Genomic DNA, 24077 nt, shown 5'->3' on the forward strand with positions numbered 1-24077 from the left:
CCAGGGATAGCAGTGGATTCCAGAGTATCAAGGAAGACTTAGTGGAGGATGGATTGTAGATTTCCTCTGCTTTTTAAGTTAATTTTGCTTTTTAAGTTAATAATTCCTCTGCAATTAAGTTAATTTCTTTTCTTTTTTGGAGAAGGTGAATATAAGAGGTCTCTTAATCTGGAATCAGTTTATAGGAAACTCCTGGCCCTGCAGGAGTATAAATTTAAATATTAAAAAGGACAAAGTTAATTCTGCACCCAATTGCTGCTCTTAGCTGGGTGTACTCCTTTTCATCATCATTAATTCTGTCTGTTTATGGTGAGAGCAGAACAAAATCTCTGTAAAACTGAAATACCTTGGAGAATTATTCTTTGTTAGAGGTAGGTGACCAGAACAATATCCCAAGCTGGTTTGGAATGCAGGCTTTTTATGCTTGATTGGTAACTGTTATCTGCAAGGAATTTCTTGTAGGACTTGTTATTTTCCCATTGATATTTTCTAAAGCAGCTTTCAAGAGTTAAGTGCCCACCAGCAATTATTCAAGAGAAGTCTGGAGTATTGAGCTAATGCTGTGCTAAAGCTGTTTCAGATGATCTCAGGATTAGATTTGCATTGGAGTTGTTTAATGAGTGTGCTGAACATTTAAAATTAATTTACCCAGTGCTTTTGTCATGAATCAGAAAGCTCCATCTATGGCAATAAGGGAGATGAGTTTTAAATTCCAACAGATTTGCACCTATATTCAATTAGAAAGTACTTTCAGGTGCAGAGTTTTGCCATGGCTGATTTATTTCAGGGAAAAAAAAACCCACTAGCTTAATTTTCTAAAATTAAACATAGCCTGACATTGTAGAATAGTTTTTTCACATTATATGTCATCATGAAGAGTCAGTATCCTAACTACCAGTCCTAGTTTTGAGCTCATTTTATATATATGTGTATACATATATAAATAAATCTTTCTCATACCTATATTTAGATAAAGATTCCTGTTGTTTTCTCATACCTATATTTAGATAAAGGTTCAGGTAGTTAAATTTTGAAAGAGTTTTGAAAAACTTCCAGGAGAAAGGCTGGCTGTTAGTAGCCAGAAAGAAAACTCAAGTGTCATCTGTGTGTTTCTGCAGAGCCTGCTCTGCCAGCAAATGAGAACAATATATATTGTGAAAGCAGAAGGCAGGAAATATGATACCTTTAATAGTGTCTCTTTAAGTCTGTGATGTTTGAAAATCTCAGCTTTTTTTTTTATTTTATTTCCCTGTACGAACTCTTAACTTGGCCTGTTCACCATACTGCATCTCTGCTTCTCTTTTAGGATTGCCTGTCATTAAAATATTTCCTAAATTAATGTAGTATGAAAGGGAGATCTGGAAACTTGCAAATTTTTGGTATTTTAGCTTAAATCATTTTTAGGACAAAACTATAAATCTGGGGTTTTTGCTATGAGTAGGCTTTGGAGAATGGATTGTGGAAAGTTTGGCATAACTCACAAAGGCTAAATTGCAACATTTTAGGTAATATTAAAGTTATTTTATTAAGTATTGTCAAACATTGCAAAATGTTAATGAAGAAAGTATGTTGGTTGCATTTAAAAAAAACCTGGCTTTCTTCCATTTAATTTCTTTCAAATAACAAATAAAAATCACTTACATTGCTTCGATTTTTTGGAATAATGTTCTTTTTTGATCTATTGAAGTGGATGCAAAAGTAATTGTTAACTTATTTTTAAACAAAGCAGCTGTACTGGGTCAAACTTTAAAGACCAGGAGTAATTTCTATTCCTGGCAAAATACCACATATAAAGGTTTTCATTCAAAGCAACAGGGGAAGTATGTTCCACTCCTCATGGTGACCTTCCAAAGGGCTTAGGCTCAGGTGAATATTGGAGCTCATTTTATTTTCACTTGTCTGGACATTGAAGTACTTCCATCCTTATTATCTGAGCAAATCAGCAAAAATTTTTTTTGATGTGTGCTGTAAAGTAAGATTTAAATAAAATGTCTTTAGAGCTGATACCCACTGCTGCCAAATATGCCATGGGGGTGGCCCTCCAGTTATTTGGATTTACTCTGATTTTTTTTTTTTTTGGGGGGGACGTTAATGCAAATAAAGGAGGATATGGTCAGAATTGAATATTGGCTCAATAAAATGTGGCCATATCAGTTGAATAAAGAACATCCTACAAGGTATCTTGAATTGACAGCACAAAGCTGAGAAATGAAGCGTTGTGGAAGTGGAAGGTAGAAACCACTTCTTTTTTTGGCATGCTTGTACTCAGCACTTGGAAAATGAAGGACTCTAACCCAAAATTCAGTGTGTTCAGTGTAAATTCTGTTGAATCCTAAGATCCAGAATCCCGAGAAAGACCAGTGATACTCACCACAGTGGAAAAGCCAAAACGTTTCCAGTGCTTTTATTGCAGCAAGGTTGTAGAGCTTTATTCCAGAACATAAAGATTAGTGGTGAGGTAGCTGACCCCTATTTTGGATTTTACCATTTCACTTTTATGCTTTGCTATTAACACAGTGTAGGATTTTAAGATAAACGATGATGAAATTTCACGTGCCAGGAGGATCAAGAGGCGAATTGGTGGGCCTGAAAGATGAACTGACATTTCTTCCAGAGCCAGATGTATGTCACACATTTCTGTGAAAAATGAGGCAGGATATAAGACACCAACAGATCCTGACTTTTCCACGGCCAACTGCCAGAAATTGTCACGTAGCTCTGTAATCTTCAAAAGAATGGACTTTGGCCGATGGCTGCTTCTTTCTACTCAAATTAGTGTCTTTAGCAAGCACAAAAGATCTCAACATCTGAAAACACTAAAACTGTGTTTTTGTTGTTTAGGGGAGGGGGGAAAAATGTATAAGCGTGGCCAAATCAAATCTTCTCAAAGTTGGGAAAAATAATTAGCTCAAAGAAAATAGCTAGAATCCAGATTTTAACCCTGGTATGGTTTTGGTTTGGTGTGTGTGAAGACGCAGGTCAAAATGGAAATTAGATTTTTAACTGCACTGATGCTACTGTGCATTGAGTCTTTGTAAGCAGCTTCCCAAATGCTTGATTGAGGTATTAAAGTGTATTTATTTGGCACAGTGTGCTGTAAAATTGCTATTAGTGACCAAAGATGCTAAGGAAAAGAATAAATTGTTATGTGGTGCTTCACAATCTGGATTTCATAAATTGAGATTGGACAGGCTTTAAATAAATCATGTAATACAAAAAGCATCTTCCACAATTACCATGCTGAGTGGAGAGATTGGTAGGTGCTTCAGAGTATCTGGGAAAGAAATAAAAGCTTTGGGCAGCTCTTTGCTGCTGTAAACAAAGGCAATCCTTGGCAGCAGGGAGCAGACCCTGGTGTTTACACAAGGTTGAGCAGTTTGGGTGTTTCTGCTGGAGCTGCATGCACTACTCGTTTCAGAGGCCACAAGGAGCTGTGAAGATGTCACACAGGTCAAATTTAACCTTTCAGAAAAAGATTCCTTCTTGTGTTCAATCCCCATTTTGCTGTGGTATGGTGGGTGACACATCCCATTGGAAATCTGTGCTCATGAAATGCTTATCTGGAAGTGCAGGAGAACAAGGACACCCTAAAGGGGATTTAGAGCTGTGACTGGATATTTAATTGGTTTTAGCAATTGTGTGTTCCCCTCTTGCTGCTCCAGCTACCACAGGTGGGTTGGTTTAGTACCAGGTGTGCTGCCAGCCTGCCCAGGGGCTGCTGTGTTGGGATCTCTAGCTTGTCAGTGACCTTGAGAAAGGTTAGAAAGTCTCTTTTCCCAGCCCAGTGCTCGAAGAAGGAGTCAGAGCTCTTCAGTTCTCGGTCTCAAGGTTGTTTATTGTGTCTTATCTATAAAATTCTTTCTCCTGCCCTGCTGAGGTCCATCCAGCAGGACAGTTCCAGGCACTCTGCCTGCCCCTGGGGCAGTGTTACCTTTTTATACTAAAAACTACCTGTACAATATTTACAATTACTTTCCAATACCTATCACCTGTGTTAGACAGTGAGCTTCTACTCTAAACCAATCTGTAAATGCCACCAGCACAGCAGAAGATGGAGGCCAAGAAGAAGAAGGAGAAAGGCTGGACACACCCAGTTCCCTCCATCTTGCCCCCTGAACCCCCATTCTAAAAACCCCAAAATCTACTTTTCCACCCCGTGATAACTTCACTATTATTCTACTAAACTGTTGTGGCTTGCAGATCTTCATCTAAGGTTGGTAATTTGCTCCACGGGTCATAATCAAACGCACAGGTGTGTTGGGCTCTATGCCAGGGTCTCTGAGCCCCCTGGCAGGGGTCCTGGCCATCCTGGCCAGCCAGAGGGATGTCCTGGGTTCCCACACCGCTGCAGGTGTCTCTGCACACTGGAGTGATGGATTCCTCTGCTTTCCCCCAAAGACAGCAGCATCCCCCTGGCTCCTGAGGAACTGGGTGTGGGATATGTCAAAACCTGAGCTGCACTTTCCTACTGCTGCAGGAGCTGCCTTCCTGGGGGAAAAACAGCCCTGAGGTGTCTGCTCCCAGGGCACAGTCTGGGTGCCAGTGGTGCCATCTTTTGTAAATGGGGGAAAACTGTTTCCTTCAGAGACCACTGATAAACTGAGCCACTCCTTGTGGGAGCTGGCAAAGAATGAACAACACTGAAATTCAGGTTCTGGCACCTGGAGGTGTGTGCCCTGGTCTCCTGGTTAGAAGGACAGATTAGCACTTAGTTCTTGTGCTGCCTGCAGCTGTGAGCTAAGCAGTGTAAAGCTCTTTGTTGCATTGGCTGGTGCCTCCAAATTTAAGTAATATTTATTGATATTGGTTAATATTTAATTAATATTGTTCATAACTTTTCCCCCCACATCCTCTGAGAAATTCCAGTCATAAAAAAAGAGAGTCCTGTAACCAATATCTGACAAAGCAATCTCTCTTACCTTGCATTTTCAAGCAAATTTAGCATTGCTTTTCAAATGAGTGTGACTGTTTACATTGTGAGAAATCCAACAGGAGGAGCCAGAATGTTTTGGGTGGGAGTATCTGACAGGGTGTTACTGGTTTTATTCCTGGATGCTGGTGGGACAGTCATGGAGCACTTGGTGCTGCAGAATTTTACAGTATTATTTGAGTCCCTTCCCTTTGTTTTTACTCTCAAGTCTGGGGTTTGTTCAGGGCTTCCCTTTCAGACGACATCTCTGAAAAATCCATGGTAAATTCATGAATTTTTTTGGAGAGACTAATTGTTCTGACTTGCATGGGTAGGGTCTGACTGCTTTGTTCAAGAATTATGTGGATTTGGAGTGTGGCTCTGCAGTTTCCAGGGGCTGTAATGCACTTTTTACTGCTTGAGGATGGGCTGTGTCATCATTACTACTTTATCTGCTGTTTTCTGACCCTGATAGCAATAGAGTAGCAGCAGCACCCTCATGTAGCAGCTTTCCATTCTCACAAGTTCCTTCCTCATGTTATTATTGCCCAGAATTGCCAAGTTTGGTCCTGCTCTGGAGGAAGGCTGGGGGTGTCTAATCCCCTGCATCCCCTCTCAGCTGTACCCTGGGGATGTTCCCTTACCCTTCCTACAGAGTGCACAAAGCAGAATGCTCAGAGGCACCTCCCCTGAGTACACCAACCCCCAGGCAGCTGAGAAACCAGGTGGGAAAGGTGGGAGGCTGGCAGAGAGGTAGAGGAGGGTGATCCATCCTTGCTCTGCACATTGGCGCTGCTGGAAATGGGGTATGGGGCTGCCTGGGCTGGAAGTCAGCCCCAGAAATGGAGATTTGCTGATTTTCATCTGTTGCAAGAAACTGAACTGCCTCTCTCTCTCAAATCTAATTCTGCCCTGCTGGACCAGCTGACCACCCTCTTAAGTCTCAGGGATGTGCTTTCCTTTCCCTGGAGAGGGCCGAGGTGCTTTGGCAATCCCAAATCAAATTTTAAAATAAATCATGTTTTATCATGCCTGGAGCAGAGGAATTTAATGGTCTCCCAGCTGCCCTTCACCCCTGCAGGAGCTCACACTGGATATCTGACTTTAGAGGAAGTCACCAGTAAGGAATTCCTGTTCCTTATAAGACTTGCTTAACAAAACCCAGGCAAAATCAGCAGCTTCCCTGAGGGATGTGAATTATAGCAACAAGATAAAATAATAAATGCAAATTTCATGAGATATGATGGAAACTGCTATGCAAGACGCAGGTGGTGGATTGCTGAGCTGTGTGGTTGATATTTTACCTTTAGGATCACTCAGGATAAAACCAGCGGTGAGGACAGAGTAGCTGTTGTGGATCTGTATGGGGGAGAAAGGATAAAATAGTAAAATAGATATTGACAGATGGAATGTGAGCAGTGCACTTCAGCCAGCCACAGGGGAGGAATGCAGGTATTGCATCCAGTCTCACTTTTGCTAATTCTTGGAAGGAAGAAGGAAGTGAATTAATTGGGTATTGCCTTTAATTCAGCATTATGTGCTGCTCTTGGCTGAAACAGCCAAAATAAATGTTCCCAGTGTATGGCTCACATGCTTCCCTTATCTGTCAATACTGTGCACTGGCTGCTCTGGAAGATTTCACTGAGATGGATTTTTCTTACACTCTTTAAGTGCCAGTAATTGAGAGAAATGTCAGTCCATTGTGTGGGTGATGGATCAGATACGCTCAGGAATGATTATTGTTCTTTTTTTGTTTAAAGGAACTCTCTTTTTGCTGTTCCCACACTTCAGAGATGCAATCAATATAAAACTGGGGCAGGAGGGGGGTCTGCAGCTATTAGTACAAAAAGTCATTTTTCCTGCAAGGGAATGTTGCAAGATGTCTGGTACATACCTTTCCATATAGAGTCAAGATTCTCCCAACAGCTCAGGATGGGACAAAATACTCAAGTAAGGCCTAGTTCATCCCAGTTCATATGGGAAATAAAGTATTCCATCATTTATATTATTTTTTCAGAAGGAAATGTTCCCTTATTTTGGCTGTAGTACAGTGGTAGTGAACAGGAATGATAAATAATTTTCCATATACTGTGAGCAGTAAATGCACATTCCAAAATGAAGCACCCTTAAAGCTTTAAGACTGTCTTAACATGTTTATAGTCTGAAATTTGTGAATTTCCCTTTGAATTTTGTTGATTTCATATCTGTAGCCACCAGTTTTGTCAGGAATTATACCTAGCAACTCTCTGAACTTTCTTCAAAAGATCTACCACAGGACTGAGGTGACTAGAACCTTAAAACTAGAGAATTCATGTTATTTTTTAGAAAAGCCAAATAAAAAAAATTGTTTGTTTTTTTTTATTTTACCTAAACTCTAATAATATGAATTCTGTTCAGGGTTAAAACTGAATATTGTGTAATGTGAATGTGCACCAGAAAAAGCAAGTAGTCTACACTCACACAGAGACACTTCTGTAATGTCCATGCCTCAGTATCTCAAGATTAATTAGTGTTTACCTTCTCCTGCCAATAGGGGCTTGCAGGTAGGACTTGTTTATTTTTTGGGAGACACAGTGGTTCAAGTGTAAGTATAGATCACTAGTGGAGTAAGACTGTGGTGAAACAAAAAAAAAAAAAAGAAAAAAGGTTGAAATGACTTCTGGAAGCAAAACCTGGGTCATTTTCAGATGCCCCCAGTCTGTGTTTTGCTTGTACAGAAACCACTGTCCTGTTCAGTGTCTTAAGAAAGCTGGCTCTGGTTCTATTCTAAGTATTTCAATAGTTTAAACTATAAAGTGAAAAGGTCAGCTGGTTTTTAGAAGTGTAAGGAAAAGCTGAAACATGAAAAAAATGTATCTGGGGCTTTTTTTGGAGACAGACTTGGTCATTCTGTGGGCACTGGGTACTTGGAAAAGAGCAGAGCTCAGCTGTGTTGTGTGCTCTGAGCAGGGTGGCACCTCAAATCTGTGGCTTGGATCTTCATGTTGGGTTTTTTTCCCTTATATTAAAGCTCATGACTTTAGTTTTTATTGAAATTAATCAAGCATTACTGCAAGCATCTATCTTTTTGAAATACCCATCTTTTCTGCACAGGTGAGCTGGTGTGGTGTGAGTACAAGTTATGTGCTTGAAAATGTTTTGTATTTCTTATCATCCAGTTAGAAAAACCTAAAAATTGCTTTTTCCTTTGACCCTGGTGAAATTATGGCAAGCTGTCAATTTGCCAAAAAAATTCTGCATTTGCTGCACTTGGAGTTTGAGGACTGAAAATAGGTGCAGATGAATTGAGGAAAGCAATCCCTCAGTCAGCCTGGCAAAACTTGCTCCACGTGTCAGCTGGGTGATAATGTGGGTTCCTGCACCCCAGACACTTTTATTGGAGTTGTGCTTGATGTGAGGGGCACAGACATTCTGCAATAGTCAAAGTTTCATCCTCCTGCTATTGATGAGTGCCTTGCAAGGGGTAGGGCTTCACAATCTGGAGGTAAAATGGAAAAAAACAGGTAAAGAAAGAACCAGAGAACCTTGATGAGCTGATGCTTTGCGTACTACCTGCTGCTTTGGGTTTCTACTGGACCATCTTTAATTTAGCAAGACAAAAAAAAAACCCCAAAACCAACCAACCCAAAAACCACACCAAAATAACACCACTGCCAAAAAAAAAGTTAAGTCTGTGATAGTTATAAATTAGTTCCAAGATGAACCCCTGCCACTCTTTCTTGTCCGTGGGTTTTGTCCAAGAACCCTATTTCAGTGTTTATTGCCATGGGACTCTTGTGAAATAAATTTTAAAATGGTGCTGTAGCTGTCACTTCTTTACCCTTTGGGGACTATTCAGTGAATGAAATCATTTTAGGAAACCACTTCTTCTTTGAACATGTGTGGAGGTGATATTTTCTAATAGGGTATGTGCAGTTGGAAAAATGATAGTTCCTAGTGACTGTATTTATGTCCTGTGGGCTCCTAGAGGGCACCAATACCATCAAATTTCATGGCTTGCTCTGTCTGTAGCACTTAATTACACAGTTACACATTACTCACCATTGCTGGACAGCCAAGCTCTTGGTTATGGCTGGTCCAAAAGCAAACCTTTTATTTCTTTTGCAAACATTATTAAAAAAAAAAAGAAAAAATTAAAAATTCTCCCCTCTTTTGCAAGGGAAGCCATTAGCAGCTCTGTCAATAGGCCAGCACAGGAGGAGTCCAAGCACAGGAAAAGTTCAGGGGAGGTGAGGGCAGGAGCCAGGAGCAGGATGCAATGCTTCACTGAGAGGGTTTGGTTTGCATTAGTACCTCTGACCAGGGCCACAACGCAACCAGGTTTATTTTAACAACATGAAAATAAATGAACCTGGTTTCATCAAAAACGTTTTTGTAATAGGTCACTGACCCACAAGAACTCATGGAAAAACAAATTTGGGTCTCATTTATGCAGACAAGAGGTTCTGTAACCACAGGAATCTTGGGCTTCCTAAAGCAGCGGTGACAGAGCAGGGGGGACAAGGACACTTCCACTGCCCTGAGCCAGAACTCACTTGGAAAAGCTGATCAACCCTGGACATTGCATCACAGCTTTCAAAATGATTCTTTTCTGTGCCTTGTTTGTTTGATTTTAGCAGGTTTTTTTATACTTGGTGGAGATTTATGAGAGTATTTGTTTAAGCAAAACACTTCAGGATTTAGCAGTCATTTCTTCCAGATCTGTAGGAAATGCTTAAGTGTCTGTGTTACTGTTGGGTAAGAACTGCTGCATCAGTGGTCTGGAATTATTTGGGTGAACTTTATTTAGCTTAAATAATTTCATCAAAAGGGTTTTGCTTCTTTGAGCTTCCTCATATTAGAAGGATTATGCTGCTCGCTGTCCCAGAAATACCATAAGTGTTGGCTGAATTTCATGCTGTGGAGCACAGCAATCCTTGAATAATCCTGCTCCTGAGCGAAACATGATGAATTCAAAGCACTTAACCTCCTTTTGTTCTTGGAGAATACATGAATATGTAGGTCTTGAAGTCTCTCTGCCATGGATCAGATCAGTGTAGTCTTGACTTTGCTTTTTTTGTGGCACAACTCCATTTTGGCTGTGTCTGTTGAACTGGAGCTCCCCTCAAGCTGCACCTTCCTTCCACATGGAAAAGAGCAAACCAGTCCATGTTGGTTAAATTATCTTTGTGTTAGTGTCATATTCTCAGTTCCTTGAAGATAATCCCTTCTCTGGATCTTTCTGCTTGGGTCAAGATGTTCTAGTATGAGGTTCCCAAAAAAAATTGTAGCATTTTAGGGTTCATGCAGGTGTTGTGGATGTTCCATGTACAATTTTCATACTCGTATTTGGTGGCTCTGAGTGGAATAGATGTCTTGTAGTGTGTCAGGAATACAGGAGAGAAATGGGAGCTGCTGGGTGCTGAAACACCTCAGAACAGCTGAGCCTTGCGCTTGAAAACCTTCTGGCAAAGCAGAAGTGGATCAGAGGAATTATCACAGAAACTCAGAGCTCTCAGCTTTTAGGCAAGGTGGGTTTTGTGCCTGATAACCTTTGTGGCTTCCTCAGGAGATGCTGAGTTGTGACAGGCAATTCCAGTGCTGACAGAGCAGCTGGGAGCTGTTTCTGTTTGATGTGAGTAGGGCAATACATTATTGGTATTGGCTTTTTGCTTGTCACATTGCACTCAAGTGTGCAGTGAGCTCTTGGTGCCACTTCATCATTTCCTCATTCCATTCCATTGGCTTGGGAGGATGGAGCCTTTTTAAAGCATCCAGATTTATTTCAGCAGGTGCTTGGCACAGCTCCCTGGGAGAAGGAGCACCACAGTGCCCTGAGCATTCCTTACTATATATGGGTGGTGTGGGGAGCAGGGCTGGGGTTGCCTTATTCAAACAGGAACAGGGTTCTGTTCCTTCTGCTAGAAATGACAATAAGAGTTGTACTTAGAAGTTTTCACAGCAATTTCTGACTTCTAGAAATAATATAAACTTTTAAGGCTTGTCAATAGGGACAGTATGGCTTGGAGATGTGAATCCTAAAATTCATTTTTTCCTTTCTTCATAGGCTTTCAGCCCCGACCTGGAGAGATTACTCACTGGTGTAAAAAAATGGTTTTGTCATGTCTATGTTACTGCCTTTACAAAAGATGATGAATATTAAAGGTTATGGGCATTTAGGGGTACTCCAGTAGATTATGTTTCTTGGATTATGTTCCTGTTCTTTTCACAATAGCCAGTGGAGTAATGAAAAGTAACCCTGTTTCTATCATTCTATTATGAGTGTTTTGAAGTTACACAGTGTGAGTTCCTAATTTTTTCTGATTTGAAATAGGAGAACTTTCTAAAACCTTGTCAGAAACTGAGAAGCAACTTCAGCAGGGACCATCTCTGCTTGAGAGTTTATGGATCAAGATTTTTTGGCTTCTTTAAATGATAGTTGGAAGAAATTGTTAATTTTTGTACATTTAAGTCTTCTGCAGACAGACATAAGCTACTGTGGGGCATGTTTGCAACTCAGTAGTTGTGTAAACTTGCTGCTGTGTTGAGAGACTGGGCATGCAGCTCTGCTTGCCTCTCCTGGATGTAAAGGATTTTCTTGCTGTTGTCATTAATAAACACTCTGACGCATCTTTATTCTTATATTGACTTAGGTTGGTACTAAGGTTTCTCTCCATTTCTGTATCACTTTAGGGCATTGATTGCAGTTTATGATGATCACAAGAATGCAATTAGGATGTTTTTGTTTTTTCACGTCGGCTTAGGGAAAAGTTGAAATTTAAATCTGTTCCTCCTGCTTCCCTTGCCAGTGTTAGTAGTTTGCTCCTAGCCAGGGACCATCTCTGTAGTTCTGTCCTCCATCCTAATGTCAGATTTTTTCATATGAGGAGATACTTAATAAAGAAAAAAGAGAAAAGATGGATTCTAATATTGAAAGCTCTGAAGTGTTACGGAGCCACAGTTCCTGTGCTGCTGAAATGCACAGACATGTACTCTGCACTTCTGAGGAGGGGAGGTAATCTTTCTCAGTCTAATGAGAAGCGGGTAATAAAGGTTATTACTTGTGACAGCTTTGAAAATGTGAACCAGGACCACCCAGCCTGCTAAGTTTGCAATAAGGGATCTCAAAGTTATAACTATTATAAACAGTTTTCCTTCAAAAAATGGTCCCTTAGCAACTTGCAGTGGTATCTCTCCCGGGTTTTTTGTGAAAGCTTCTGAAATAACACATCATGTGGATGAAGAAGTTCATTTATCCCACACCATAATCCTGTAATATGGTTGTTCTGGGCTTCCTCAGAGTGCCCTTATTGAAATTCCATTATAGATGGTCTGGCTTTATTTCCTAGGGCAGTAATATAAAGAGGTGATGACAGAAAGTAATGGATAAGGTTGACTTTTTTTACTGGGTGCTGCATCTTGACTGTTTTTCCTTACCAAGAGGAAGTGATATGGAGCAAAGGAGAAGTTACATTAATGATCACAACGGATTTCTTGACTCTAATAGGATTTTCTGGTGAAACCATTGCAGGCAGTTGGCTGTGCTCCTGTTCCTGCTTCCCAAGCCAGTGCTTCCAAAGAAAAACTTAGTTACTCCTTGGAGTTCAGTAACTCCTGTCTTTCTATTTCAGTCTTTTATGCATTAAGTCATTTTTATTGCTTATTGGTTCTGCCCAAGCTTGTGATGTAACCACTTCTTCCTTAAGTAACTTGTAGGAACTCTTTTAACTGCATCCTGTTCCCTGAGCCACATCTCCAAGGATGACGGAGCCATAGAGCTCTTGACAACAAAGGAGGAAAAGGGATCTTGCTTAGTGCCAAAAGGGAGACCCAGATGTGTTGAGTGTGAAATAAAATAAATGGCCAAGCTGGGGAGTGAACCCAAAGTCACTTGCATAATTTCTTGATATTAAAGGTTGAAGTAGCAGGACTGCTCCTTTAAAGCCACCCATTAAAAAATGTAAAACCACTGTAGTCTTTATTTTTCTGTTGGAGAATGAATTGTGTAATAGGCAGCAGTGTGAATATGGATGTTAAACTTGAAAGTTGTTAAACTTCTGTGGAAAGGAACTGAGTGCTCCTTACTTGATGAAAAATATGAAGTGCTTTGATCTGGGTCAAAGCTGGCAATGCTCAGCAGAAAGGCAGACAGGATTTGGAGGCTGATGGGTATCACACATTTGTGGGGTTAAAACCAGGTAATTGCTCTATTTGGAGACAATAATAAAAGTGTCAGGTTTAAGTCAGAGCCTGTGTATCACCTTAAACTTCTGGGTGGAATGTGTTCACTAATGTTAATATAATACTGCAAGATATTGCAAATGGAAAACAAAGATGTGCAGAAGAGATTTTTGCTGTGAGATTATCTAGCAGAGCCAGATCCTTTGCTTTTTACCTCCATAGCCATGTAAATGTGCTGATTTCTGCTCAGGCCCTGAATATTTGCAGTTTGCCTGAGGTAACTCATGTTATGGTATTCAAAATTCTCAAACTGAGTCAGTGGCATAATGAGAAATCAAATTGCTTTGGAAAAATGCACAGTTTGCCCAGTTTGAATAAATGATACTTGCATTGCTTTTACCTTGGGCTTTCATGTTGATTCCATAGTCCATGAGAAGCAGGCAAGTCTCTCTTTGAAGGAACTTTGAAGGAGGAAATTTCTCCTGGAGTGAATGGGCATCAGCTCACTGAAACTTTACAGAAAAGGGAGTTTGGGTTTTCTCTGAGTGTTTCTTACTCAGAGTAAAACTGTCCTGAAGCTGAGAACAGAGCATGAAGCTGATAATACTCTGTCTCAAAATAGCTCAAAAGTATCTCAGTATATCTCAAAGTATCTCAAAAATACCTCAAATTGTATAATCTACAATTATATTTGGTGTGATCTGTTAATGTTGCTTCTCAGACCCTCTCCTTGTACACCTTGGATATCAATGAGTGAGAAGTCAAGGATTGGGATTGCACTGAAGCTTTTTCATTTTATCCAAACTAATTGTATAAGAAATGCATAAGTGTGATATTTTAGATGTTCTTTTTACCTGTTTATTTGATTTCTGAACCCTGTAATTCTTCTGAACCTTCGAAAGCCTTGCTCTGGTGATATTAACCCTGAGAAGGAAGGGAGGTTCTGCCTGTGAGGGGTGGACACTTCAGGATTCTTGGAATGTCTTCTCCTTCTTTTGCAGTAGCAAAGAATCTGGTTTAGATTCTTCTTGCAAAAAGATTAAAACAGCTGCAAGTTGAGCAATATTCTCTTCCTGCTTCCATATGCATTTTGTTCTTTTCCATCTATGCTGATCATGCCTTCAGTAGAGATTAAATTTAGCTCCTCTTTGCTCCTATTGTGAGTGGAGCTCTGTGAGACAACAGAACCAGAACTGGATGTGACCCTTCCAGTGGTGTGAGCATGAGGGATGCAGCTGAAATCAGTATCCCCACAGAAAGTTTCTCCTCCAGGAATGATTGATCTCTGCCTTGAGAACAAATTGAAAATTTTCCTACCAAGTTTGAGGGTTTTTTACTCACCCAAAAGTTATCCAGAAGAAAAGGAATAAAGCAAAAATATAATTAATATTAAAAAGTATAGATCAATTTGTTTCAGAGAATGATCCTTCTGAACATCTTCAATCTTCCTCTGGTCTGGTAGCATTGTTTCTTTCCAGGCTTCAATGGCTGTTTTTCACTCTGTGTTTTAATAATCAGGGGAATCTTAATAGTTAAGTTTCTCTCCTATCCCAGCTTCAGACAGAGGAAGGAATATGATTAGCCTGGTTGGAGCCAGGAAGGCAGGAATTTCACAGTTAATAACTTCTCCATTGTTTTTTTAAGGGCCCTTGATATTCTGTGATTGACACCGAGGTTGTTTCCCTCTCCCCCTTTGCCTTCAGGACACAGGAACCCCCAGGTGGGCAGCAGGGGAGAACCTGGCACTTGTTTATATATGCGAGCAAAATGGTTTGGGGAGGTGAGAGGAAGTGTTGGAACAGTGTTTGATGCTGTGTGGGGCTGCTCTAAAGAAAACAGAATAAACCAGAGGGCTGCATTGTATGGATGGATTAGAAAGGTCACAAATTATGTAAGTCTGCATTTTAGGCCATTTGAGTTGCAAAGAAAGAAAATGCAGCTTGTAATGTGATAAAGCTGTAAAGTACAGACATTTATGTACTAATTTTATGTGAGAAGTCAACATCCAGTATCAAGAATTAGAAAGCAGCCATTATTAAGAATGTGCCAGTGATACATAATAATTTCAGAGGTAGCAATATTTGACTTTTGCACTGAATTCCTGCAGACAGAAGTATGGGCTTTTAGCTTTTATCCTTTACAGCTCCCTAAACGTGTTCCAGGGTGACTCTGAGCCTGGTGGGGAGCAGAGTCCTGCTGTGGTGGGCTCCATGGAGAGGATGGATGGGCTCCTGGACACCCTTGGCTTGCACATCGAGGATTTTTTGTGCACTTTTGGTGCCTGGTCAGCTCTGTTGGGTCACTTTTGGGGACCTGAGGAGCAGAGTAACAAAACAGAACATGCCAAGTTCTATTTCCTGTGCATAGCAGTGGTTAAAGGAGTCTGGAAGATGCAGGGAGCTGCAGTGTGTGGAGATTGTTGACTGCACAGCCAGCATGTGTCTAATCAGAGTTAATAAATTTGACTCAATGCAGGTATTGCCAGAGCTGATATGACTCCTGGAGAGCCTCTCTGCACAGTTCTTCAGCTTCCAGGAGGTTTATTAGTCTGGGCTCCATGCTGTGCACATCCAGAGCTGCCTCTGATCCAGCACCGGAGCCAATCTGTTCGAGGCACTCCACGGTTATGCATCATCCTGCCCAGTGCTCCAAATTCCCTGAATACTTTGCAGGTCTTATGAGCTGTAAAGCATCCAGTTTGGGATACACTGGAGGCTGAGCAGCTGCTTTCCCATCCAGCAGTCCCAGGTCACGTAATGTGGAGCAGATCTTGGCTGGCTCTGTGCCCCAGGTTCCTCCCTGCCCTGGGTGCTGGATGGTGCTGTGATGTGCACACACATCCTGGCTGCAGGGCTGCTGTGCTCCCAGCCTGAGGGAAGAGCCCACTTCCAAGGATTTCTTTTTGTGCTGCATCCCAGGTGGCATTCCTAGTCTGAACAGTTCCAGGGATTTAGTTTGATAATGATATTTTTAAAAAATTGTAGTCTACTGTTCAGATTCACAAAGCTGATCTGATTCCTCTGTGATGTAGCCAGTTACAGCTGCAAAACTGGCTTGGTTTTAAATTCATTTTCCAGGTAGGACCTGATGTTGTTTCTACTTTAAGTCACGAATTTAAAATCAGGAATATCTATATTTGTTAATAAAACACAGTCCCAAGAACAACATCCACAGAATCATTTTACAAAATTCTGGCTCATTTTGTTCCTGAACTTTTTTCAGGCTGTTTTTATTTCACTGTTCTATGGCTTCACCATTTCCAAGATACTTGTTACAAAATCAGAAGTGTGATGGTGTTCACAGGGGTCTTAGGATGAGGGAAGAGATGAGGATGACTCCATGTTTCAGAAGGTTTGATTTGTTATTTTATGAGATATATTATATTAAAACTATACTAAAAGAATAGAAGAAAGGATTTCATCAGAAACCTAGCTAAGAATAGAAAAGCAAGAATGAATAACAAAAGCTTGTGTCTCAGAGTCTCCGAGCAAGCTGACTGTGATTGGCCATTAATTAGAAACAACCACACAAGACCAATCACAGATGCACCTGTTGCATTCCACAGCAGCAGATAATCATTGTTTCCATCTTGCACCTGAGGCCTCTCAGCTTCTCAGGAGAAAAAATCCTAAGGAAAGGATTTTTCAGAAAATGTGTCTGTGACACAAAAGTAGTGCTGTAATTAAAACTGGACAGCTGACAGGACTTAGATTCATGCAGTAATGGGATGGTGACAAGCAGGGGCGTTTCTGTTCCTCTCTGAGGATCATTGGGTGTGGAGGGGCTGCAGCCCTGCAGACGCTCAGTGTGCCCAGGTGTGCTCTGCACCTCTGCCAGGGCACAGCTCCATCCCTGTGCTGCCATTCCCAAGGTTTGCTCCGCCTTGCACTGGAATTTTCCCTCTCTGTCCTAGAACTGACACTGAGAGGTGAGGATAAACCCCAGTTCTTGTCAAATGGTGTGTTAGGAACTCTTCCACTGCATTTCATCCGTGTTTGGCACCTCTTTGTCAAACCAGAGGAAGCAGTGCTTACAAACGGCCATTCAGAACATTTGGTCTTTGCATTAAATAATCTTTAAACATGTCTCTGTCTCTTTCTTTGGGATTTAAAAACATCCTGTCTGGTACTTTGATACTTCTGTATTGAGGACTTTCTTAATGGCCTTTCTCTCAAGCCCAGGAAGAGAAATAAGAGGTGTAATTGGGAATTTTCCTAGGCTATTGGTGGCTTTCTGGCACATAATAAATAGGAGCATGTTAAATGTATCCTACATCAAGTATGTCTAAGTTTCTATGAGGTGATCTAGTCTTATATTTCAGTAGGTATTGCAGTAGAAGTTATAATACAGTAGGTGATGTTCAACAGAAACAACCCCCTGTTCATTCCCACAGCTCCCCTGAGAATCCAGCTATGAATAAAATGACTTTTGGAGGAAGTTTAAACTTGAAATAAATCTTAGGAAGTGGTGGAAGCTTTGGAGAGTCCCATAGTTTGAAACAAGACAGGGATAGACACTTGTCTTCAAGTGTTTGGTTTTACATTAATTTGCTTCATTATCAATTAGTAACATAACCTTTTATTAGAGAGCTGCAGACTCTGATTTGTGGCAGAAGTAAAGCTCACCTGAAGCTTCTGGAGGATGGAATCTGTCCAGGAGCACTGACCAGCAGTGCTGGGGGAGTTTGAAAATCAAGTTTACATAAGTTAAAGGCAGAATTTCATTGGTTCTTGGCCTTGATACACAACTTCAGTTTGCTTTCTGCTGCAGTGTAAAAAGAATTTCATTTATAACAATATCATATTAAAAATATTAAGCACATTTAGACCCATACAAAATGTTTAATGCTAATGAAGAGCAGCTCACAGTGTGAGCTTTGCAAGGGTCCTTGTGTGGATGTTACTTCATATAATGTTTGAAACAAAATCAATATGGAAGTTGAGATATTAAAATTAAGAGAGTTTGAAAGGGCAGCTGAGAACTTGGTCCATTTGCTATGACAGTTAGGAGAGTGTTGGCCCATATAAATAATAGGAAATATAAGATGTTCAATCTTCTGGATTAATTTGATAGTAAGTGAAAGAAAAACTCTCGATGTTAGGTTCCCCCCCCTCTCTGGGTTGTTTGTGTCACTGGATGTTGTAAATGTTTCATTTCTCAGTGAAACATTTGCTAACCTGGAAATACAATTTCTTGTTACTACATATATTTTTGTGTCTGCTTGTTGGTGTGAAACCTCCTGCTCTAGAAATTTAATCTGATTTTGATTAGCTTCTTTGGCTTAGAACAATAAGCATAGGCTCAGCATTTGTGAGATCCTTGCAAGTAGAGAAAAGAATAACCTTAAAACATATTCCTGGGATGTTGCTTTGAGATGAGTCGGATGACTTTGTGTTGACAGTGCATAATTATGTGTACCTTGTCAGATCTGAAATGATAATCAGACACAGGAATAAACATTTGACACTGTGTAAGAGATGCATTTCACTGGCACTCTCACATTTTGGATGATAAATAAGTTGATTTTGTTCAGTGTGTCTCAATGACTTGTGGTGGCCTTGGTGAAGGAGGAAGGATGAGGAGTGCTAAGCCCTGAATAAGTTTTTTTTTTTTTTTGTTATATATCATCCTGTTATTCTAAAAGATAAACATGATTAACCAAAGCAATGACTCTGATGAGGGCTAAGTAGCACATTGCCATCAACCTTGAATTAAATAAGATTGTTTACTTACGTATGAAATTGTGAAATGTCACATGGATGTAAGGAAATCCAGTTTCCAATTTTCCCATGTATTTTCTCAAATGCAAAACTAGCATCTCTCATATTCTTTAAAGGTTTATTTGCTGTTTTGTCCATTAATCTCAAAAATGTCATTGAGTAGTTGGTAGAAGCTGCAGGAAGTAACTTCAGCAGATACAAATATTGGTTCTCATGTGGTGTGTGTAATGCACAGTGCTCGGGCTCTGTGAGCCTGCAGATGCAGCCTTTGATCTGTTCTAGGTGTCAGAAAGAGAAGTTAACATTCCCCTCTCCTCCATCACCCCTTTGTCTCACAAGGCACGTTCATATGGTGGCCATGTGAAAACTCTGCCATATGAAACCCCACAATGTTAGTTTGATCTCAGGAAGGCCTTTCAATTCCAAAAATTCTTGAATTCTGATAGTGAAATTACTCAGCATGCAAGAGAAGTGGAAAGCAGATATGGGGTGCTAAGCAGCAGAGGGTTTATAAAAGTTCCAGGAGTCTTTGGAGATCAAAACTTCAGCAGAAATAGATCTGCTATCAGAATTAACCTGGAAGGTGGATTGGGAACAAAGGGGGCACAAAGCTCATATATGAACTTAGAGAACAACTCATCTGCCCCTTTATGCAGTGGGGTTGTTTGTAATTAGCTCAGGTCAACCCATTATGCAAATAGCATTCATTAGGACTGTGAGAGCAGGTGATTGTGTTCATTGAAAGAGAACTGAAGAACAGGATTGTGTCTTACAAGCAGAAGTGCTTGCAGATTTTGCAGGGCTGGCACACATTTTATGGAGAGGAGGCTCACGCTTTTTATAGTTACAGGGCTGGAATAGCTTGGAATGGTTGTTTGCTAAAAACTGGCAAGTTGTCACCAGAGTAAAAACTTGTATAGTGAGTGAGTAAAAGGGACTAATGTATAAACACTAATCTGTTCTCTAAAATGTTCCTGGAAGAATCTTCAGGATTAATATTCTATTTCAAATCACCATGTAGTCATCTGGTTACCCATATGTTCATATTTTCTACAACAGTGCTCAGGTTTTCCAAGTGAAGTTTCAAGAAAACTCTTTTAAAAAAGCAGTTATGTACACTACAGAAATAATAGCTAATCTGGGAATAATCTTAGTTGGTCAAGTTACTGAATTTACTGTGCCTACATTTTTTGAAGAAGAATGAAAATCCAGATTCCTGCCAGTAGCTGTTCCTGAAGCAGAGTGAGCTGAGTGTATGATTCTCAGTAGGCATCCAGAGGAAAATTTAAAAGTTATGTTTTTGTACTCATCCATATTAAAACTTCATGGTGCCTGTTCTTTGACTCCCACCTCGTGGATGTGGGCAGGTGCTCTACAAGTGACACAGTTTGGCTCCTGTATGAATAAAATGCACAAGGCATCCAATGGCAAATTCACAGCATGAGGTTTAATGCAATGGAAGCTTCATGTGTTGATGCATAATAGAATAAACTTCTTCAACTGGAAGATAATCTAATCTATTTTTTTTATTCTGATTATAACTCTTTAGGCGTCTGAACAAGAATAAATTGCAAGTTCTTCCTGAGCTACTTTTTCAGAACACACAGAAGTTAACTAGGCTGTAAGTATAACCTGATTTATTTTTCTGTGGTGTGTTTCTATTTTCTGTTCCTTATTGTGCAGATTCACATGTTTGTGTTTTGACTGCGGCGAGAGGTTTAATTTCTGTGATATTAAACTGCCACTTAGTAAGGGTTTTTTAGGGGATGTGTTATGTTTGCTTGTGTGTAGTTGTAATTTGGTAGAGCATAAATATCAGAGGGAAGAGAAACCACAGAATTTTTGTGTTGCTCATCTATTCACCAAGATGACGTCAAGGTGACTTATTTTGAACCCTTCTGCAGAGCTACAGAAACCATGGAAAGTGTCAGGTTCACATATCTGGTTCAGGCTAGATGTCCACAAAGTGCATATACTTATTTTATTTTAAAAATAAGGGCTTATACATATTTTAAAATAATGGATGTGGCTACAAATTCTTTCATTTGGAAAATTATCTTTTGAAGTAAGTCAAGGCTTTGCCAGATAGACCAGCAAAGCTATGGCTGCTGCCTTGTCAGGCAGAAAGAGGAGAAATTATGGAGAAGTAAACAATTTTTTAATTTGAAATATAAAAACTGTGTTATAAAATGTTTAGATGGCATCAAGGCCCACTTTAACAGCAAGAGAAGGATATCATGAGCTTGGCATTATTTGTTTTTGGTGAGAGGAGGGAGAGGGTGGTGTTAGAACAATAACTGGATAATTTACAAAATATACATATTTTTAAAGTGTATAAGAATAAAATAGATGAGCAGGTGCCTGCATAGTTACTATCCAAAAAGAGTCACCTGTCTTTTCAAAGGAGTAGTCGAAAACTGTTTGACATAATTTTCTCATCCTGCCAAAGTTAAATTCATGATTTGCACTGGCTTTTGGAAATTTGGTAAAACTGATTTTTTAATGCTTGACCTTGTTTATGGAAAGTCAGATCCTAAGACTTGTGATATGGTCAGTGAAATTGTGGAGTTATTACAGGGTGGCTGAAAACGTTCTCCATTCGTGTGGAGTTTTTATAATTGTTTTAATACATCAATGTGCAACCAAACCATTTAGACAGTGCAGTAAATTTCTCTTCCTGTGGAAATACAAACCACATGGTGATAGTGCAGATTAATTTTGGAATCAGATGACTTTAAAGAAGTAGGATCTTGGTTTATGTTTAAAAGAGGCAAGCTGAAAAGTGCTGTGCAACAAGTGATATTGACATTTTGGAGAAATTCTCTAATGAACTTTTGGTGTTGCCCAAACTTGCTTATGAAAAACTGTACAAGTCACTACCATTATTCTGCAGATGTAAAAAATATATTAAAAAAATATAAGCTATGGATGTGTTTTAGTCTTAAAATCTGCTTGGAAAAATCTTGGTTGGACTTGTTTTGCAAGCTTTGTCATGACTTTTGAATTCACTAGGATATGTCTGCTGAATGGATTTGCTTGAGCTGAACAATTTCATTCCTAATGTTCTTTGCATGGTTTTGAAATTTTGCTTCTTGAAACTACACTTGAGCATAAAGTGTGAGCTGGGACATAGTTGCAGATACCTTAACCTGTCTCTGGAAGGTGCCAGTTGTATTTATTTGTTGGAAGAGTTGCTTGACGTGGGTTGGTTGACTAAGGATAAGATGATGCTTTCCAGAGAAAAGCTTTTACAGAGTTTACCTGGATCTCTACAAATTCCAGTTTAACATGTTGAAAATTGCTCTGTGAGTGCTCTCATTGTACCTGGATGTCAGGAGAGGAGCTCTCTGGTAATTTGTGGTTTCAGTGGAATGCTGTGTGTGTTGATAACTCGTGTGCATCTGTCCTTGCACAAAGAACTGAAGCCAAAGTAGCTGAGGCTGTTCAGTACCACAGAGTGTGTTTTTCAGTAGGTCATGTAATCATGATACATTATAGCCCTTAACAGCAAGGGCAATAATTTTGCTTTTAGAATATAAAGATTGTAATAAAGTTCCATAGAATGGAGTGATTAATCTGAAAGCTGTGTTCTGTAATGCCTCCCAATGGGTGCTGTTGGAACATTTGTCTTTATTCACTGACATCCTTTCAGTCTTGCTTACTGTTGAGCAGTGCATTAGATACATCACTTTAACTCTGTTTGTCAGAAGAAATTTGCTTTTTCTTTTGAAGATACAAGTGTTATATAAATACAGTGTGTATTATAAGCAAATAAATCTTAGCTCAAGTGAACAGTTACAGTTCCAAGGGTAGTTTGGTTGCATGTTTTTCCATCATGGGATAAGAATGAAAAATTTGCTTCCTACTAGAATTTATAAAAATACACCCACGCATGTATATATGGTTGCTCTCTATTGTTTCGTGTTACTGTCATGGTCTTACTGCTGGTAGATTCAGAGCTGTTGTTTCTTGCTTCTGCTCTGCCTGGTCTGAATCCAGCAGTGCCCCTCTGCTCTCAGCTGCCTGAGTGCAGGGGCAGTGGCGCTGCATTCCTCCCTGCAGCTGCTCTGACCCAGCCTCTCCAGAAGAAAGCAGAGCTGAGAAAGTGATGAAAGGGCATAAAAGCACTGAAACAAAAATCTATAAGACAGGCTGATGCAGGGGTGAGGTAGATTCTGTGGAATTTATGAGCAGTGAATTTAAATGAACATTAAAAAGTGTAGATAAGGCTGGTCTTAATTTTAGTTTTCCATGGTATAGCTATAGTATTTCTGCTGCCATATTTTCCAGCTCTTCACTCTGAGTTACTCAGACATTACTGCATTATTTTCTTCTTAATAATTATAATCCTCATAAAATAGAAAGTCCACAAGCTGAGTATTTTAATTTTGTAAACTTGCTACAGCTCAAACGATGCAAAATTTCCAAGAACTAAATATTTCAGTGCAGTATGTCCAGATTGTAAGATTTGGGTTTATTCATTGGACTGAAGAAACTAGTCTCGTCCATGGAGGAAATAGAGATGAATTCTGTGATTCTGAAGCTGCCCTCTCCAGCAGGCATGCAGTGAATGTAACAGTCCATGGCTTTGTTAATGAAGGTAGGAGATACACTTTTTTCTAAAATAAAAATAAATAAAATGATGACATCCTAAGTTTGGTTGCTTCATGACAGTGTGAAAATTGAGCATATTTATTATCATGGCTAAAATTTGGTGGAGATGGAGGGACTGAGCTGCTTGAACATGCAGGAATTTTTTGTGCTGGGGGTTTCAGGGAAGACTTGTTGATGTTTCAGGAGTAGTTAAAGGCTGAAAAAGCAACTGAGGGGATTTTCTGTGTGTTCTGTCATCCAGGCTGAAACCTGGGGCTTTACTGGAGGAACCAACTTGTTTTCTCTTGGTTGGTATCAGAGAATCTCTTCAGCCCTGCTGCTGCTGGCAGTCAGAATGTAGGACCTGGTTTCATGTTAATGATGTGCTTGGAAAGCTGCAGGACAAACCTGGGGGTTCTCGTGCTGCTCCCTGCGCACATGGCTGGGGACAGCAGTGCTGCTGTCACTGATGTCCCTGTGTGTGTCACCAGGTCATGCTCAGTGCATTCCCACTGCAATCCCCTTTCTGCTAACTACTGAAATGGAATTCAGAACATTTCTCAGATTATAACCTCAGCCCTCACTTCAACTCCAGGTACCTTTGGCTTTTTTTCTCCAAGCCTCTCCCAAATGCTGAGCTTCAGGATATCCTCAAATCTTTTACAGGGCTGGTTGGGCTTCATTGTCACATCTGC

The 24077-nt window shown here is 40.1% G+C and overlaps 1 protein-coding gene across 3 annotated transcripts in view; it reads left to right on the forward strand.

Annotated features, from left to right (window-relative positions):
• SLIT3 (slit guidance ligand 3) overlaps nucleotides 1-24077 on the forward strand; it is a 483855-nt gene that overhangs the window by 24176 nt on the left and 435602 nt on the right. For all 3 annotated transcript variants that reach the window (XM_031060566.1, XM_031060568.1, XM_031060567.1), the window contains one exon: nucleotides 20339-20410. In XM_031060566.1, the coding sequence (XP_030916426.1) occupies nucleotides 20339-20410 (72 nt within the window). The remainder of the gene's footprint in view (nucleotides 1-20338; nucleotides 20411-24077) is intronic.

The sequence above is a fragment of the Geospiza fortis genome, unplaced genomic scaffold, assembly GCF_000277835.1.
Source record: "Geospiza fortis unplaced genomic scaffold, GeoFor_1.0 scaffold413, whole genome shotgun sequence".
NCBI classification, from domain to species: domain Eukaryota; kingdom Metazoa; phylum Chordata; class Aves; order Passeriformes; family Thraupidae; genus Geospiza; species Geospiza fortis.